This window comes from Sabethes cyaneus, chromosome 3 (genome assembly GCF_943734655.1).
Source record: "Sabethes cyaneus chromosome 3, idSabCyanKW18_F2, whole genome shotgun sequence".
Lineage (NCBI taxonomy): Eukaryota > Metazoa > Arthropoda > Insecta > Diptera > Culicidae > Sabethes > Sabethes cyaneus.
Window position 1 is genome coordinate 217,488,970 of NC_071355.1, and position 18,228 is coordinate 217,507,197.

General features: G+C 39.0%; 1 protein-coding gene across 2 annotated transcripts in view; it reads right to left on the reverse strand.

The window, feature by feature from the left end:
• Positions 1-18,228, reverse strand: part of LOC128744320 (protein Star) — a 41,217-nt gene that overhangs the window by 21,711 nt on the left and 1,278 nt on the right. Inside the window, exons 1-2 of one of the 2 annotated variants that reach the window (XM_053841213.1) lie at positions 13,835-14,622; positions 1,015-1,451 (exon numbers count right to left, since the gene is read on the reverse strand). In XM_053841213.1, the coding sequence (XP_053697188.1) occupies positions 1,015-1,451; positions 13,835-13,851 (454 nt within the window). In that variant the 5' untranslated portion in view covers positions 13,852-14,622. Of the gene's footprint in view, positions 1-1,014; positions 1,452-13,834; positions 14,623-18,228 lie in introns of those variants that run through there. The other variant, XM_053841214.1, reaches the window with a different exon arrangement.

Below are 18,228 nucleotides of genomic sequence, written 5' to 3' on the forward strand. Positions count from 1 at the left end.
CATTTCTGAAATTCGGATTTTCAAAATTATCGTAAGAATTGTTTCAAAGGTACTCAGAATCCTAAAGTTTCTTTTCTTCATAGGCATAGTTTATGGACATTTCTAGGTAAAAATTCCCATTGGATCCAGAAGAAAATCAACGATCTTCTTCAGCAGCAAGATCTCATGCTTGTCTGATCACGACGGATCGTATTATAATGAAGCCAAGTCATAAATTCCACATTTTTTCTGGTGCTTATGGATTTCGAAAAAATCTTCGGCCGACTTAACCACCAAAACATCTGAGATGCATTAAGGTGTAAAAGAGCTCAATTCTTCGAGGTTCAGTATAAGGCGTTCCCGTGCATAGTGTTGCAGGACGGCGTCTAATCGGACCCTATTAGGGTCACTGTGGGAGTGAGACAAGGCTGTATACTTTCATCGCTACTGCTCTTCATTTTTATGGACAACATATCAATTATCTTAAATATTGATGTTCACCTGCAGTTGTTTTGCATGAAATTTGTATCAACTTGCATACACCTAATAAATAGAAAAGTATTGTCCATGCTGCAGGTGACTGTTATGCTCGGAATATAATTGAATTGCGGTCACACTCCAGTGTGAAATATTTTCCTCTTGCGATTCTATACTTTGATCTGTCACAACAGAAAACACTCGCCTTGCTAATTCATAGCACAAGCAAATTACGGACAGAGGGGCTTTTAGAGAGATCTTCGCTTACAATTCGCCCACTTGCAGGCCTCTCCTATCCCAGTTTACACGACAGCCGTTTTTCTACCGCTTCTGCTGCAGCATCGTCGCCGTCGTACTCAACCAAATAAAGCATCATTTTTTATTACTTTTTCCTTCTTCTCATACCGATCTCCGACGTACACCAATCCGTGCCGTGATAATTCATGGAAATTGCGCTAAACCGCGCAGGAATGCCAAGAATGTTCGAAACATCAGTCGGAATGCGTTAATTGACATCACACCGGATGCCTTCTCGGCCAGTCAGAGTCACTCACTAACCTGTTGTGTCCATGTAGATGACCAGTATGCTGAGCACCGTGGCGAACGAAATGATGCATAGTGCCACCGGAAGCAGCTGCCGAAAGGGGGACGGTCCAAGGGGTGAAATTTTGGCAGGCAGTTTAGTTCCGCCGGTCAGGGTGGACGGTGTCGAACCACCGCCAGTGCTGGTGAGCAATCCAGTGCTACCTCCGCTTACCGACGACGAAAACGGATGCAGCTGAGGTAGATGTGCGTGCTGATGATGCAATTGATAATGCTGCTGCTGGTGATTGGGCAGATATTGCGCGAGCTGCTTGTGACTGGCATCGATGATCGTTCCAGCAATGTTCGGAATCGGCTGCTGGTGTTGGTTGCTGTGTGTGTCCTCCAGGTTCTGCTGCTGGTCTGGTGTCATTTTATCCTTCTGCTTTGGGACCTTTGTCCTCATTCCATAACTGTAACACAAGAGAAAAATCGAAAAGAACGTTAGATAACTGCGACAGTCGGAATATCAAATTACAACTCCCGTTTCGGAAGGCATATGTTTTGTTGAAGATCCTATTGAGTCGATTTCAACCCTTTCGGGATGTTGCTACTTGATATCAAGAGAATATTTTTTTTTGTGTAAGGAATTCAACCTTCAAGCAACAAAAGAATCCTTAGAACATGTGAACTGAAAACGATGCATTTTATGCAGATGTCCTCTTGAGAAATATTCTCCGTGCACACAAAACGATGCATCAGCTGAAGAGGATGCCACTCAAGATAATGCCAGTGTTGATGGGTCGATACTTGCATCACAGCCGACAGATGACACTAATGAATGGTGACGGGACAAAGACGTGCTGTTAGGAGCGTATTTTTCACCTAATAAGATACCGGGCCAGGTGTTGATCGTACCTACGAGCCCGATAGAAACGAATGGCTTCTCAATGGTTTATTTAATGAACAACGACATCATGAGAATGCTTAAAATTGATGATCACTGTCAGACATGTTTTTCAGCACATGAAGACCAGAACAATTAACATCTATTAAAGTAATCAATCTACAGCGTAATAATGACCTGTTTCCTTTACCATTTTGCTCAGAGCAGTCATTTCGAATAACATGAAATTGCGTCTGTTTGTAATAAACAACCAGTTTCGTCACTCGATAGAGTGTTCATAAATAATTTCAGTGCAGAGAAATAATCATTAATGGCTGGTCGAAAATAATCACACACGAAAGCATGGGGTATCAATTTCATTTCATAATCATCTAATCATTTTCATCTCCTACCATCGTTAGTAGAGTTTTTTTTCTCTTATTTCTTACATATTACACGAACGTTCTACAACCATTCTTCCTTCCGGTTTTAATTCCGGCTGTCTGTTAAAATTATTCGAAGCAGTTTATGCCTTCCTCTGATTTTTTTTACATTCGAACCTGCCAGCAGCGGTTCTCTCTGTCTTGCTTCCCTCACACTGCCGCCGGTGTGATTAAGCCATGCCCAAACCCAGCGGCTTTTCATTCTCATTCGAGCTGTTGTGTTATTGTTTGCTGCTGTACACTTCCTCCGGAGAGGTGCAGAACCACACATTTGACCTTTTGGTTCCGGTTTTTTTTTCGCCTTTCGCCTCATCTACACCACCAACCGCCGAAGCGTTGGTGTTTATATATCCATTCCCGTGTGTGCATCGTCGGTTGCCGGTTTCAGATTTCATTGTTTTAGAACTGGACAAATTTGTTACGTTGAAATGTATGTATATTTCTTGTTCACTGTCTTACTTTCTTTGCCACGTATTACGTACGCAGCTGAAAGTACGCCAAATATACCATTTCCCGGTAGAACATCATTGCAGCTGTGACGACGTACCTAACGTAACAAACACACAATGATGCAGTGTAAGTGTGGTCATATATTTGGAGTGCGGCCTGACTAAACATATTATTAACGTGGCAGGAAAATGTGTCTTTTGTTTTTGTGACTCTGTTTATTAGGTCATTTTGAATAGCTTGAAACTTGGCATCTTGAAAAATAATCCAAAGTTTTTTTTGAGTGTCCTTAGTAGAATCTAAAATATGAGAAAATAATATTTTTCCATTTAGTTTTATGATGATAATCACAAGTCTGAAATTATAGCTGCAATACATTGGTACTAGTACAGTAAACTTATCTCTTTAATTCTAACGCTAATTAGGTACAAGTTTAGTAGTACGATATTGGATATACCTTCCAAATTACGATCAATAGTAAATATAGTATAATAGTACAAAAGTACGAAGAAACTAAAGCAACGGTGTTTGAGTACAGGCTAAATTCGCCCGTAGTCTGCATGTAAATCTGATTGTTTTGCCTTTTACCGAGTTTAGATTTCAATTATAGATAATAATATAATAATTATATAGCAATTATTGCTGAAATGCTTTAGGCAAAACATATTCAAAAACTGCTAAGGGTACAGTCACCGATGTGGCTTCAGCCTTACGTTAGTCTCGAAACAAAACCACTATTGATTTCACATAAAAACTTTAGGTTTAACTTTATTTAAGGCCCGAGAACCTGGCTGGTCATTTTCGAGCACTAGGTAAAAGCAGAACTTCTACCTCAAGAAAATTAGGGCCGACACGCTAGAATCCGTGTGTCGTAAACCAACTTAATTAACGTCTTGTCAGCCTTTATGCAGCCAATAAATAATCTTAAAAATTGATAAAATGGAATATATAATGGGATAGTTTTGATTTCGAATAACTTTCATTCATGGAAGTAACGCAAGTAGCACACTATAGGTCCATTTAGATGAAGCAACCGAATTACGACTGAAATTAGTCATATTTCGGTTATCACAACAACTTTATAACAACCGTGCTAGTAGGGAAGCTACTTAATAATATATATGTGTTCTTTCGGGAATTGAACTGCCATCTTTTGATCCATAAACACTCACTCGGGCAGCTCATACCCAATTTGTATCTGCAGGGCAGACAGTGAGAATTTCTTTACATCAGCAGTCGCTGGTTTGCAAAGCAGTCGATAACACAGGTCTGCAAAAAAAATTTTTTTTTCAGATGCATGAGATATTTTAGCTGAATTATATGTTTTTTGGGGTGCTGAATCCAAAACTGATTTCCGTTTTTCTCCATCACGAACAGATTTTTTGCAAATTATGCTTCTTATATGGAAAAGTCACAAATTAAGTGGAAAATTATTATCACAGATTCGTCATAAAAAACCTAAATAAGATCTGTTTTGTTTAGTTTTGTAAATTTTTACCTAATAAACACAGAAAAAATACTACTGGGCTGAAATATTTTATCTTTACTATTTATTTTTGTCTTCAACACAGGGTTACTGTACTCACGTACGCTCACTTACGCACATTCAACTGCAGTGCCTCACAGAAGCAAAATCTGTAAAAAACATGTATGAAGCATTTGTAGAACTGAATGTAATCTACAATTTTGCTGAATAGAGTAGTGCATTATTTGTTCCATTTATAATAGAAACGGCCTTAAATCTTGTTACATAAATAGAACGTTTGTTTGCGTTATGGATAAAGTTGCAACATTATTACTGCGTAAATACAAAAAATAATGGAATACTCAATTCAGAAAAATTGTAGATTGCATTCAGCTCTACAAATGTTTCATATATAACTTTTACCGAATTTGCTTCTTTAAGGCAATACAGTCGACTGAGCGCAAGTGGGTGTATTTGAGCGCACCAAATCTGCTTTAAAATAATATTCTCCGTAGTTTCTCCATCATATACGGTTTTCTTCCAAAACATGGAAGGGTTTAGATTAATAAATACAATTCTGATGTAAAAATTAGTTGTTTAATATAAATTACATCCGGGATATTTCTACTGCTTTATGTCTAAAACCAGCTTTCAAGAATATTCAACAAGTATTGCATGAAAACGTGACGTGATGGACAATTTTTATTATTATTTCTGAATTTAGCGGACAAAAATCTATAAGAATCAGTTGAAAAATCCTATGCAGTTTTTTTGATGCAGACCTGTGTAATGGCAATAATAGTCATAGATTGTGGTCGAAGAATTTGTTTGCCTTGGTACGCTAGTGACATGTGACAACGATGTGAGCCGTAAAGTAAAAAGGCGGATAGCGGTTGCCAACGGGACCTTCTTTGGATTACGTAGCCAGCTGAGGTCCCGTAGCCTGCAACTCCGTACAAAACTCGCGCTCTATAAGACGCTAATTCTCCCGGTGGAACTCTACGGCCACGAAGCGTGGATGTTGAAAGAGAGCGACCGACGAGCTCTTGGCGTTTTTGAGCATAAGATCCTGCGATAAATTCTTGCGGAATATTAGATCCTAGAATACAGAGGTGTGGATATTGTGAAGCGACTAAAACACGGCAGACTACAACGGGCTGGCCACGTAGCTAGGTTGCCGGATGGAAATATTTAGCAGAGAACCCGACAGAGACCGACGACTTCGAGGGAGATCCCGTACCCGTTGGATGAGCGCTGTTGACGTGGATGCTAGAGCAGCGGATGTTAGGGGCGACTGCAGAGCGACAGCCCAAAATCGAAAAATGTGGAGACGGCTTCTGGATTCAGCATGGATTTGATAAGCGAATCTACGGCGGAGTGCAGATGGAAGACGGAACGTGGAGGAGGCGAATGAACCATGAATTGCATCAGCTGCTTAGGGAACCACCCATCGCTTACACCGCAAAAATCGGTCGCCTGCGATGGGCTGGGCATGTCGTGAGGATGTCGGACGACTGCCCGGTTAAAAAAGTTCTCAATAACGATCCGACTGGAACGAGGCGGCGGGGCGTGCAGCGAGCAAGACGGATCGATCAAGTGGAAGGCAACCTGCGGACCCTACGTAGACTACGTGGCTGGCGAATTGCGGCCATGGAGCGAGTGGAATGGAGACGACTTCTTCGTACAGCAGAGGAAATCAAGGCCTGGAGCTGATTAAGTAAGTTGATAAGCGAATTTTCGCCGAAAAAGTAATGTAAAAAGTAAGTCATAGATTGTTGCTACCAACCGAATTGCGAAATTCTAAGCTTTGACAGTATCTCTGTGATGTGAGTCTAGTAGCCAGAAGTCGAAGTCGTAGCTTATTTGTTTATATTGAAAGAATACAAAAATTGGGCCACGGATGATTCGTTGTTTTGTCTACATGGTGCTTTTTATTAATTAGTACCACCATCAAATTAAGTAAACAGTACTTATTATTGGAGGGGTTTACTAAGTATCCTCACCGTAAGATCATCGCGAGACTAGGAAAGTTTTGTGTTTGATTTTGTGCACCACAGAATCTGAAATTTTTAATTTCAGTCATCGAACCGGCTGTTGATGTTCACTGTAAGAAAACTAGCAACCGTGGCTGCCACCATTTGTTACAGCTGAAAATGATTTTTGCTGGTACTAATCGTAGTTCTCGGACCGGTTACTGATGTTTGATGACATGGAACCAGCGACTGTGGTTGTCAACCACAGGGTTCGAAGGGTTAGCAGTAAAGTAGCCATATATTTTGCAAAAGTAGTTTTTAAGTAGCGTTCAAACCCAATTTGTCCAGTTTGGCTAGCAAAATATCATGATCGAGACGATCGAATGCCTCATGCAGATCAGTGTAAATAGCGTCGATCTGGTTATCGTGTTCTATGGCACGCAGAGATAATGAGGTTAACTACAGTAAGTTGGTTGAAACTGATCGTCCTTCGTGTGATCACACGACATGCCGGAGCGGCGGCAATGTAGCTTTTCACAGAAAACAACAGATAAGACAGTAGCTTCAAATAACTTTAGAGCAAGCAGACAGTGAAATATATTCTAAACATGGTTTATTTGATCCAAATGTTGTCTTCGACAAAGTTGTAGATAATAATTTGCTAAGAACACCATATCAATTCCACAAGCTGTTTTAGTAATCAAGCTTTACGTAGTGAAACTTTACAAACGAAATGATACAGCTCATTCCGCTCCGAATGCTCGTTAGAGTTGGACGTGTTTCGTGATCACTTCATCGCATGTACGAGTGATATCGTTACGATTTCTATACCTTGTATCCAATTCATCTTAAAGATCAACGCTTTAGTGTGATTAAGTTTTAGCTGAGCGCAAAGACCAATGGTTTTTCTTGCTTCCCCGTGCTAGAGATGGTCTAGTTTCATATTTGTCAAACACAAGTCCGACCCAAGCTCGAATATTTTTTTTTGCACACCCGAGTCCTGCCCAAACACCACGGCAATCTTTATCCTTTTGTTTGAACAATAGCCATTTCTGATAATCTGTAACCGTTACTCATCACTTTTTCCGCGCTTTTTGTGTTGTTGTACAAGATTGGTGCTGATATCTTGTGCTGATGTGATCTTCAGTTGAATAGTATTTTTTACCATTACCGATCCATGGGAAATATCTGATGGTCCCCTATACAAATCTCTTCTCCCGACTTTGCTAGTCCTTTGAAAAAACCTCGTGAAGAAATAAAGCTTCCGGCACAGTCACAGTCAAAGGGGAGGGCTGAACAGTGGGTTGTATTTTTCCAGGCCCAAAATGAAACCTTTCAGTGTTTTACAAATATGTCGTGCATCTAGCAAGCAAACGAAATTGCTGTTTATGAGCTCTTTTCACGGGTGAACCACGAATACACTCTTACACGCGTAGTGGAGATTAATGATGATAGTTAGCGATTCTAGTCTGACCGTTAAGAACATGCTAAACTTTAGAATTGATCAATTCGAGGATTTCAATGTCCAGCAGGTAAAGGTAGTGCAAAACAAGCATTGCATGAATGAAATATCATTTGACAACAATAAGGTAATAAGGTTAACAGTGTGTTACATTTGTACCGGATGACTTTCGCATAGTCTACTCTACATAGTCTACAAAACTACTTTCATAGTCTACTAAATGGATTAAATGTAAATTTGCTATGGTTTAATTTAGTGTGATAACGGACACTGATGAAACTAGCAAGTAAGCGAAATGGGTTTCAGACGTGAAAAAAATTAATAGTGAAATTTTATCGTTAAAGTTTTCTTTTATTTAGTTTTGTCTTCCACTAGGGCGCTCATAAAAAACGTTAGTCAACATTCTTTGTGCCAATTCCAATCTAAAATTCTACAAGTTTCTATGGGATTTTGATTTAAAAAAAAACTATTTTCTCATACGCTCCTTTGTCCACTTGTTTCCGGCAGCAATGGCGGTAAATTACACGATACAATTTCAAGCTACAAACTCGGTAACATCATAAGATTTGTGCTACATACCGGTACCTTCCTTTAACGACTTATGGAAGAGAAACAACCTAGCAAGCGGAAGAGATATAACAAGACAAGCGGAAGGGCACAAGAGTTAATAATTATCGCTCGCGGACGTGTTCCACCAAGCCTGTCTGGTTCTTACGGCGTCGATAGTGTCGTATCATTATTCCATTCACAAGAAGTGATCTCACTATTTCTTCGCAGGCGTTCGCAACGTAGTTGAAGTAATGTGCCGCAAATTCCCGCGTCCGATCGTATGGCGATCGTTGGCGCCTCACTGGAGCCAGTTCCAGACCGGACTTAGCCGTTCAGTAGGGCTGGCGGTCCGAGTCCGGGCCCCGTGCCTACGCTACGTATGGATATTATACCACAGTACGGTGCGTACACGCAACAAAATAACACAGCTTGAAGACTATGCGTCCCGATTTGACGATTTCTATTCCGGATGTGAAGACAGAACACAAAATGAGAACCGGATTCCATCCTATAAACACCGGAGGAGGATAGTCTCCATAGCGACAGTCGGCGGAGAAGACAGTTATAATGGCTGTTGTCGTTGCCGCCGCTGCTCAATGTTTTTCGAATAGTCCCGCACAGCAAGCGCAAGCGGCGCGTTGATCCCTTGATGAGTAGTTTGAGCACGCTCAGTGGGATCGAGCAGTGTGTGTTTTTTTGTTATTAATTACGAGGGATATAAGAGAATAATTAGCCGCTTCATGCTTTGAACGACCCGGCATGGCATTAGGGAATGCGCTATGAATTAACGTAAGCACACATAAAGCTCTAACCACCACCGAGATCGTTCAATGGTTCAAACGTTATTTTAATAAACAGAAATGAACCAATAAATGAGTAGCGATCGTAGATAGCGCTCTCATATGTTTTTTTGTGTGTCAAGTCGGGTTGAATCTGCCCAAACAGGAAACTTGTTTTCACGCAAAACTTCTTCATTATGAGAAATTCCAAAAACTATTCATTAAGAATAGTTGCCTTTTAACTAAGTTTTGTTAAGTTAAATAATATTTGCAAATTGTACCTAATAACAATTTTTTTGCTAGCTTTCTGTAATACAATAAACATTTGACGGAAATCAAAAATTTTATTACATCGGAAGCCGAAAGAGTCTAATCAGAGTGAGAACTCGTGCAGAGACAATGAAAGCGATGACGAAACATGTATAGTTAATCCAAATAGCTTTTTTCCTAATAATGCTTGTATACTGCAAGCATTTTTGATGGGATGTTTGCATGTCCAAATGTATCATTGTCAAAACCCGACCGTTTTCATAACATTTTATGATACAAATAGCATTAGTCAAGTGTCTATTGGCAGCGTATTTAATTTTCGCATCCGACGACAAACGATGGCTGCTTGCTAACTTGGTCCGATGCCAAACTGGAGTTGTCTATACGATCGACGTAAGCATTTTCAACAAATACACAAAACATCAACAGCTCAAAGCTCTGCTACAGCCGTCACTGACTGGCTTCTTTGGCAATCCACACCGCCATTCACTATTGAATTGTGTTCTCATTTCTTCAACTTTCAATTTTTACTGCCCTGCTCTTGTTGTTCGAAAACCTATAAAAAACATCCATCCTCCGATCATGCTGCCTCGTACTACAATGTTTATCTCTCGATTCTGTCTTCCACGTGTTTCTTCTCTTTTTTCTCTGCATTCGATGCACCATATGGTTCCCGATTACTACGGTCAGGCAACGAAAAAAAAGAATCAGACCTCTCAAATACACATTCCCGATGCCATACGCGACGATCATTAGTTGAGAAAAAGAAATACAAAAAGCCAAATCCTGAACGTTGCACGGCTCAACCAATGGCACTGCATTCCCTGTCCTCTCGTGGCCTGCGATGCATATAGGACGGACGCACAGACCAGGGCATAGATTTTTGTTCTTCGATAACATCCACGCAGCCGAGCAGCAGCATAAACCCGACAGGTGTTACGAAACCGTATGGTATGGTTGGTGGCACGAATTACGTTCTGGTTCTATGCCGCAGAAGCCAGGCGGCCGGTAGTGGAAGGTTTACCCCAACCGTGCATTAGAAGAAAAGGTCGTTTTTGGGTATATCCATGATTTGTTGATGACGATTCCATCTCGTGGGGTACGAAAGGAAAATCGACCAAAGCAGCGATTCACTACTGTGAGAAAAAAAAATGCAACAGATGTGTTAGAGCCATATTAGTAGAAATCTTACTATGTTCAAATTATTTTTTAGTCAGCTTTTTTTGATAAGGATGCTTTAATCCTATCTCGTAAACCATAAAATAAGCATATCTAAATAACCAATGGGACACTGTCATTGAGACCAGTTTAAGGATCCGCTTCTAGCTTCTACTAAAATTCAAACTTTCTATTTACAATTTACTAAAATTCAACCAAACAAATTAAATTGCGTTAACATATATTGACAGAAAACATTCGCAAAAATACACCGTACATGATTAACGTCCCCTGATTATAATTTAGATTCTTTAAAATTTTTATTTGGTCTAATATTAACGTAAACCCATTGAAAATTAATCAGTAGCAAACCGTATAGAATTTGTGTAAACATTTTTCCCGCGCAGGCAAAGGAAGAAAGTGCTCATACCGGCAATTACCGGATGTCTTTCAACCATCCTCTATGCGGCCGCATGTGTAACTATAAGTGTTCCAGGTGCATGATAAGAAAACAGGAATGCACACATTATGAGGTATACAAGCATCGCTGTAGTTACAGGCTTATTACAAATTGGTTGACTGCGACCGAAGTGCTTCTGACGTTTTTTCCCGCGTGCAGTAAATGATTGTCGTTTCCGGCACTTCGGAGAAAATGTGGGATTTTAAACGGATTTTATCAACCGGATAACCGTTTTGACGTATTTATAGAGTAATATTTTCTACATACAATGTTAAAAATATTAAATGTTTGAGAGTACGTTCTGAAAAACGTTCCTTTGATTATGACGTAATTCGTTATGAAAACAGAGGTAAAATAAAAGTATAAAATCTTAAGACCTAGAAGAGTTCAAATCTTTTTTCATTCAATAGAGAATTTCATATTTCAGTACAATATTTATATTTAACATAAGCTTTGAATCGGAGTTTGTTATCATACAGTATCACGCGGACGTGTCACATCCCATACTAATAAAAATATGTTAATTATATAGGAATTATTATGAAATTGAGTTTCTACCATTTATTCAACGAACTGAAATCTTCATTTGGTTGTACTATTACATTACACTCAAGTACTTTTTTTACACGGTTTAGTTTTTTGAGTATTAAGAACGGGGTAACTTAGAGACCATTCATTTATTTCTCAATACATTTGGGAGTAGCTCGACATTCCTCACGTAGATTGTAAATAGTTCCTTAGCTGTACCGTTTTCGAGTAATCGAAAAAAACAAACCGTGTAAAAAAAAGACTTGAGTGTATCGAATTTTTTGCTACAATAATCAATACAGTACTATCAGAAAAAAATACTCACAGAACCGTAAAACCCATTTCATGTCAATAGTATGTCAATAGTATAGTAATTAAATAGGTTCTAACAAACTTCCTCGAGCGACACCGATCAAGCGAACCTGGCAAAAATGTTACAATATTGTAACTCCAGCGCTATTGCTGTGTATTTGACAGGATTCCCCACATGACAATGCTCTAGTCGGAAAATAGTGGCTGAAAAGTTTTCCTCCACTCACCATATTTCCTACCTAGTACCCTCCTACTACCATTGCTTTCGATTGATGCTAAGCACACTCACCGGAATACATTTGATATCTGATCGAAAAACAGACTTGATTTGTTCTTGGAAAATCGACGTGTACCTATATGTAAAAGAAATTTAAGGAAGGTGGCGCAAAACTGCATATCAAACAATCTGAAGTTAAATAGAAGAAAACCTTTTCCAAATTAAATTCTACTACGTAGAATTAAATTCTACGGCAGTGAAGTTCGAAAACAGATACTGATGAAGCCTGCAAGTCGTAGGCGAAATACGTATCTGTCGTGAATAAATAAAAATAGTAGAATTTGATTTGGAAAAGGTTTTCTTTTATTTAATTTCCAGTTTCGTGTTCTACTAAGACGCTCCAAAAAACTTCAGTCATATCAAATAATGTTATTTCGTCGGTTGCTCGCTGACTTGATGTCCTCAGATTAAGATGATTGTCGATTCGATGATCCGATTGGCGAATGTCAATGGATCGTTCGGGGACATCACGGGAACTAGTGATGCGGTTGTTTCTCAACGAACGTTCTCTTTTTCCTATTCAACTGAATATTGAATCCATACTTTTTACAAAAAAATATAAATATAAGTGGATTATTAGACTAAAACAAGATGCAGACGATGCTTTTGGGGGTGACGAAAACTGGATCTTGGGGGCCGAAAACTGGTGCCTCAGCATGCATCGCAAATTGTACGTGTACATTGACTTTTCTGTTTATTGTAAAACTGAAAGCTAAAAACTGCTAATCGATATAGAACTACAAGGCAATGAATGTCGGTTGATTTGTTTTCTCACTATAAAAATTGGCTTGTTCTGGTGCCGGTACCCTTTCATGTGCACCAATTGTACAGAGTAGGGGTACCATTTCACACTTTGTCAGTACGATTTACTTTCAGGACATCATGCTAGTCTAGGTTGAAAAGAAACAAAGACCTATTGGTACATGAAGACTCAGTTAAAAGAGTGAGAAAATGGTTGTGAGTTCAAATTTTAGTGCTCAGCAATCCCTGAATAGGTCAGAAAGTCGAGAATAAGGTTGAGATACCAGGAGTAACGGTACTGGTAATAACGATACTACCGGTCGATTCTCCAGTTTACTGAATGGATATACCGTGGACCCCCGCTCGTTTGACCGTTTTTAAACTGGACACTTTTTAATTTGAACCCCGCTGGTTTGCACGGCGGGCAAATTAAAAATGGTTCAAATGTCAATCTCAACATGTCATCATTTGCTTATGCAGACAATGTACATAAACACAATTTATTTGTACGATAGACGATAGAAATACGATCGGAGAGTGAAATATTCGCTGTTTGCAACTGCCTACTGAATCGAACTACCAAAACAATAACAAAGAGCAGAGCGGCCGGTTCACACAAGTTCCAGCATATTTAGGGTTGCCAGTTGTTCAAATTAAAAAGTAACCCCGTTAATTTGCATGAGGAATTGTTCAAACGAACGGGGGTCCACTGTACATCACCATCGCAACTTAGCAGTTTGTTTTACCAAAGAAATTCCATATCATTTGAATTTTGATAAAATGATTCCTTCTGATGATTGAAAACGTTTAAATATAAGTTTCATTGAAAAAAATAGCGCAGTAGTAAGAAAACATCAACTTCTAATGCACAAATAAGAAGGGATGTCAAGCCAATTGATGTTAATTTTCGTTAATCTATCTCGGGAGACTGTTAATTTACTGACTTGCTCGTGTTTTTGTCGAAATTCAGCTTTTGTGGTTCGAGGCAAGCTGGTGAAGGCACCAATCTTGCAGCCATTTTGCGAAACGTGTTGTCCGAATCAAAAAAAAGCTGATACCTGCAGACACATCGCTTAAAGAATAACTATGTTATCACTAAAACTTACAAACTGAATATCGTCATCCTGGCTGCGGTTTCGGGACAGCTGTTTCCTCTCCAAAAAGCAATTAAATCTACCGAGATGAGGTAAGGCAGCCCGGAGCACTTTGTGGCGGCTACTGTTGGTGTTTGGAGGTAAACAAATAAACCACCGCCAATATCACTCTCGCTGCTACAAGCTGCAAACACTGGCCATGCGCCAGTTGCCAGATATCACCCCTTCACTTCTACTGCCCACTGGTACTTTTTAACGATCTACGCCGTTGGTTCGTGCGATCTTATGCATGCTATCTATACAGTAGCCACCACTGCGTAGGTACGTTTCAACTTTTAAATGAATGAATCAGTTCGTTAGTGCTAATGATGAAATAGGTATGGATCTGGTGTTACCAGTACCGCAGTACACAGTTTCAGTCCCACCGAACCGCCGACGTCACGTTATATAACGTTACGGCGCTCACTACGAACTTCTATTTGCAACCGTCGATAAGCAAAGCTATTAGCAGTTTTCGATCACTTGCCACACTATTAAACTTTCAATCGAAACTGTTTCACTTTTCGTTGACCCAAAACAATTTTGGAGTAAACACACTTGATAAACGATATCCAATCATGCAAATCAACACGAACGTAATTGTTCCCATTAGGGAATGCTGTAGATTCTAAACGGGAAAACGACACGATTGAAATTGTCCTACAACACAACAGCTAATAGTATCTCACACAGTTCATATGCTAATCGAAGAAGGGACCTTCGAACGGTCGAAAGGAACGACAAAATGCGCGCGTCTTAACTCGACGGAAGTAGAAGTGCTACTAAATATGTTCAGTGTTACCTCCGAGAAGCAAGAGAGAACGACGCGCGCGAGCGACACAATAAATGCCTCGAGACGACGGCGACTGTTGTTGTTACCCGTGTAGGTTGACTGAAAAGTAACTGAAGTCGAGAAGAGACGCGTCAACGATAGTGTATGTGTGTGTATGTGTTTGACTTAATCTGAGACAGGCCCCTGCATTCAAAGTTTCCAAGCCTATGTACTGAATTGGAGTACCCGCTGCCTGACGAATGTATATTGTAGCAAAATAAAACCGATTGGGAGAGTGAGCAAAGAAGAGCAGACAGGAAAGGTGGACGAAAAACTAAGCGGAGACCTCAATTAATGCGTCCCAAGAAAGCGAGATGCCCAACTCATCGGTTGGACTGCAAGAATGTCTGCTATGAAATAGGGTGATTCACGCATTTTTGGGCGTGTTGTAACAAAACATTGGAGTGAATTTGTTTATTTAATCCGGGTTGGAACTGGATGAATTTTATCTGAACATATCCGAAGTGATTCGCGATTAGGACGCAACTAGCAAAATGTAAACAAATCGTTTTATCACACCATCATCCTTAAAAAGACTGATAATATCCATAGCAAGAATCCTTTCTTCTTGTTTAATCGATAGAATTATTTAAAACAAGTTTTTAGTGATGGGCGATAGAAGTGTTTAATCAAAACACAAGACAATTTGCAGTCTAGCCCCTTTCATTGTTATGAAGTAACAGGCTTATTTGCAAATCGTTTTGTAAACAGGCGATAGTAAAGAGCGAAACTGCGTTGTATCAAAGCACAGGCGCATGTAAACAGGCGAAACTAAATAAAATAACCAAAACAAGGCGAAACAGGGCTGGGTGAATCTCATTGTCAATATGTTTTGAGGTTCATTTCAAGGGGTTAAACTGAAAAACTTAGATTTTGAGCTTGAATGCACAGATTTAATGCAGTATTGCTGTGAAATTATAAGATTGCTTTATTCTACACCAACTTATGTCTTTAAACTCGTCACTTTGTCACTTTTATTTAAATTACGACTTGAAAATTTACTTACAAATGGTCGCAAAAGTTACTTTTTTCGTAGCTGCATTTTTTTGAAACTGTTGTTCACTATTTTCGATCATTTAAACCTAAATTACACTACGTGAGTTGGTTAGATTATTGTAAACTTGCTCAGTATCATCATTTCTACTCGCTAACTAGCTAGCTAGCAGATATAAAGACAATGGGTGACTAGATAATCAGCTCCAAAGCTCACTTGCTGGTAGCAAGTGAACTCGCCTAGCGTAGTTGAAACTTTAACAAAAGTAACAAAAGGGGTCGCAGTAGTCTCGTCTCCTATAAACAAAAAAACTACAAAGTATACAGTTCTAAGGGTTGTACGAAAGGGTGACGTATAGGACTATATCAGATCATTAGATCAAAGACTAATGTAAACTGCATTTCTGGCATATGTATGTTTATCTGTGAGTGCCATTGTTTAAGTGAATGTTTAAAAGAGAGGAGCAAAATATTCAGATTCAATTCATCATTGAATGCAATGGTGGTTTTGAAAATACGTGGACGGGGGTTCATAAGTACAACGCCTGCAACCACCTGCAAAGGTTGAAATAGTAATGAATGACCAGCCCACAGATTATTGAATTAAATACCATTATGCGTAGTTTGACATGTTTTAATAATCTTACTTTAACTCGATTGTAGCCTTTAAAAGGGTTATTGATTACAAATAACATTAAAGCTAAAGCACGTTCATCGCAAATATGACGTGCCATTCGGATGTCTTTCTCTTTTGACACGAATGGCAACAGGCACGTAAGTTAGCGGCGTCGATTCACTGTCTTTTGTTCCGAGAAGATTTTACTAGTTTACTAGTTTACAGCTTACCGCTTGTTACATAGCAAAAAATATGGCACATACGCAACAATGTCTCTTTTGTTTGTATGAGAGTCCTTATCCTCCTACCACAGAGGTGAGGGGTTTCACACCAACATAAAATAAATTCATGTATCCAAAAACCCACATACCAAATTTGGTTCCATTTGCTTGATTAATTCTCGAGTTATGAGGAAATTTGTATTTCATGTGTATGGGAGTCTCCCCTCTGAAAGAGGAGAGGGGTCTCAATTTACTATAGAAAACAATCCTGCCTTCTAATCCTGCCGGACCCCCACATGACAGATTTGGTTCCATTTACTTGATAAGTTCTAGAGTTTTGAGGAAATTTGTGTTTCAATTGTATAGGAGCCCCCCTCTTAAACCCCCTATAAAATTGCCCAAAAAATTGGTCATTTTATCTATCTAACGACATATAAATTGTTCAGTTTCGTTCAGTAGTTTAGTAGTTAATAGCATTTGAAAGATTTCATTCAAACGTTACACTTCTATTTTCGTTTTCACAAAATGCTAGCCAATCCCAGTATAGTAAACAAAGACGCAGTCCTACGTCAAAAAATAAAAGGGGTATCAGCCCTGAATTTATAAATTTAGTTAAACTGTGTTTGTTTACTAAGTTCAAAAGTTATAAAGGTCTTTGTCAAGCATCCACCAATAAAACAAAAAAAAATTATAATTTCACTGAAAAAATCAAGAAACTCAAATTTTAAAAGTGAACGGTGACTAACTCAACCAATAAAAACAAAAAATGTTTGTTCCAATACGTTGTATAATTCCTGAGAAAAAGTTACATGAAATTTGAAAATCGTGGTTTTGCAGGAGCGGCCTTTTATTCCGTTGAGGTTGTTCAACGCTGCACTGGAATGCGTATGTGTATGATCATTTTTCGGCCACTTCCCGTGGTTGGATCATTACAAAATTAACATCAAAACAAACGAAAAAACCTATAGAACCAAAAGTTGAAATAAAAAATATTTAAAAAATTCTTAGTCGTTTAAGTCTCTTTAAGGCTTGACCTCTACGGATCTTCTTGGTTTCATGTAGGTAGTTTACAGGCAATCATGGATTTCTTAATATTTTTTGAAACGGTGGTTCTCATGGGGCTAATCACATCAAATTTATTATATATATTTATACATATTACATATTTTTACTCGGGTGCTAAATATATTTATCCGTATTATAATAAATAACGAAAGTTTCCACCTTCTTCTACCCGATCTTGAAGCTGTCAAAGCATGTGACAAGAGTTGTATGACGACGAGGTGAACACATTTAAAATAGTAAAAATATTTATTACATATTGAATATTTATGCAGGAAGTGATTGGGGAAAGTAATGAACAATTTTCAAATGGAGAGAAAAGAGTGGAAATGTGCTCGCTTAAACTAATCATTTAAAAATCGGATACTTTAATTGAGTGATCGGAATTAGAAACTGATCGGAATTACCTGAGTTTGATTAAAACTGTAACTGAGTGCTAATCGACCTGAGCCAAGTTATTTTATGGATTCGCTATGAAACACTAATCGCCATGACGGAACCGCACGACCTCTCTTTTCTATTCTCCAGAGTCACAGAGCTGACCATACCTAAGACCCCGTATAGAGTAAACGCGACAAGATTTCGCTGACATTCGTTTAAATACGCAGCCCTGCTTCCGGCGAAAAAACGGTATGTGAGCGAA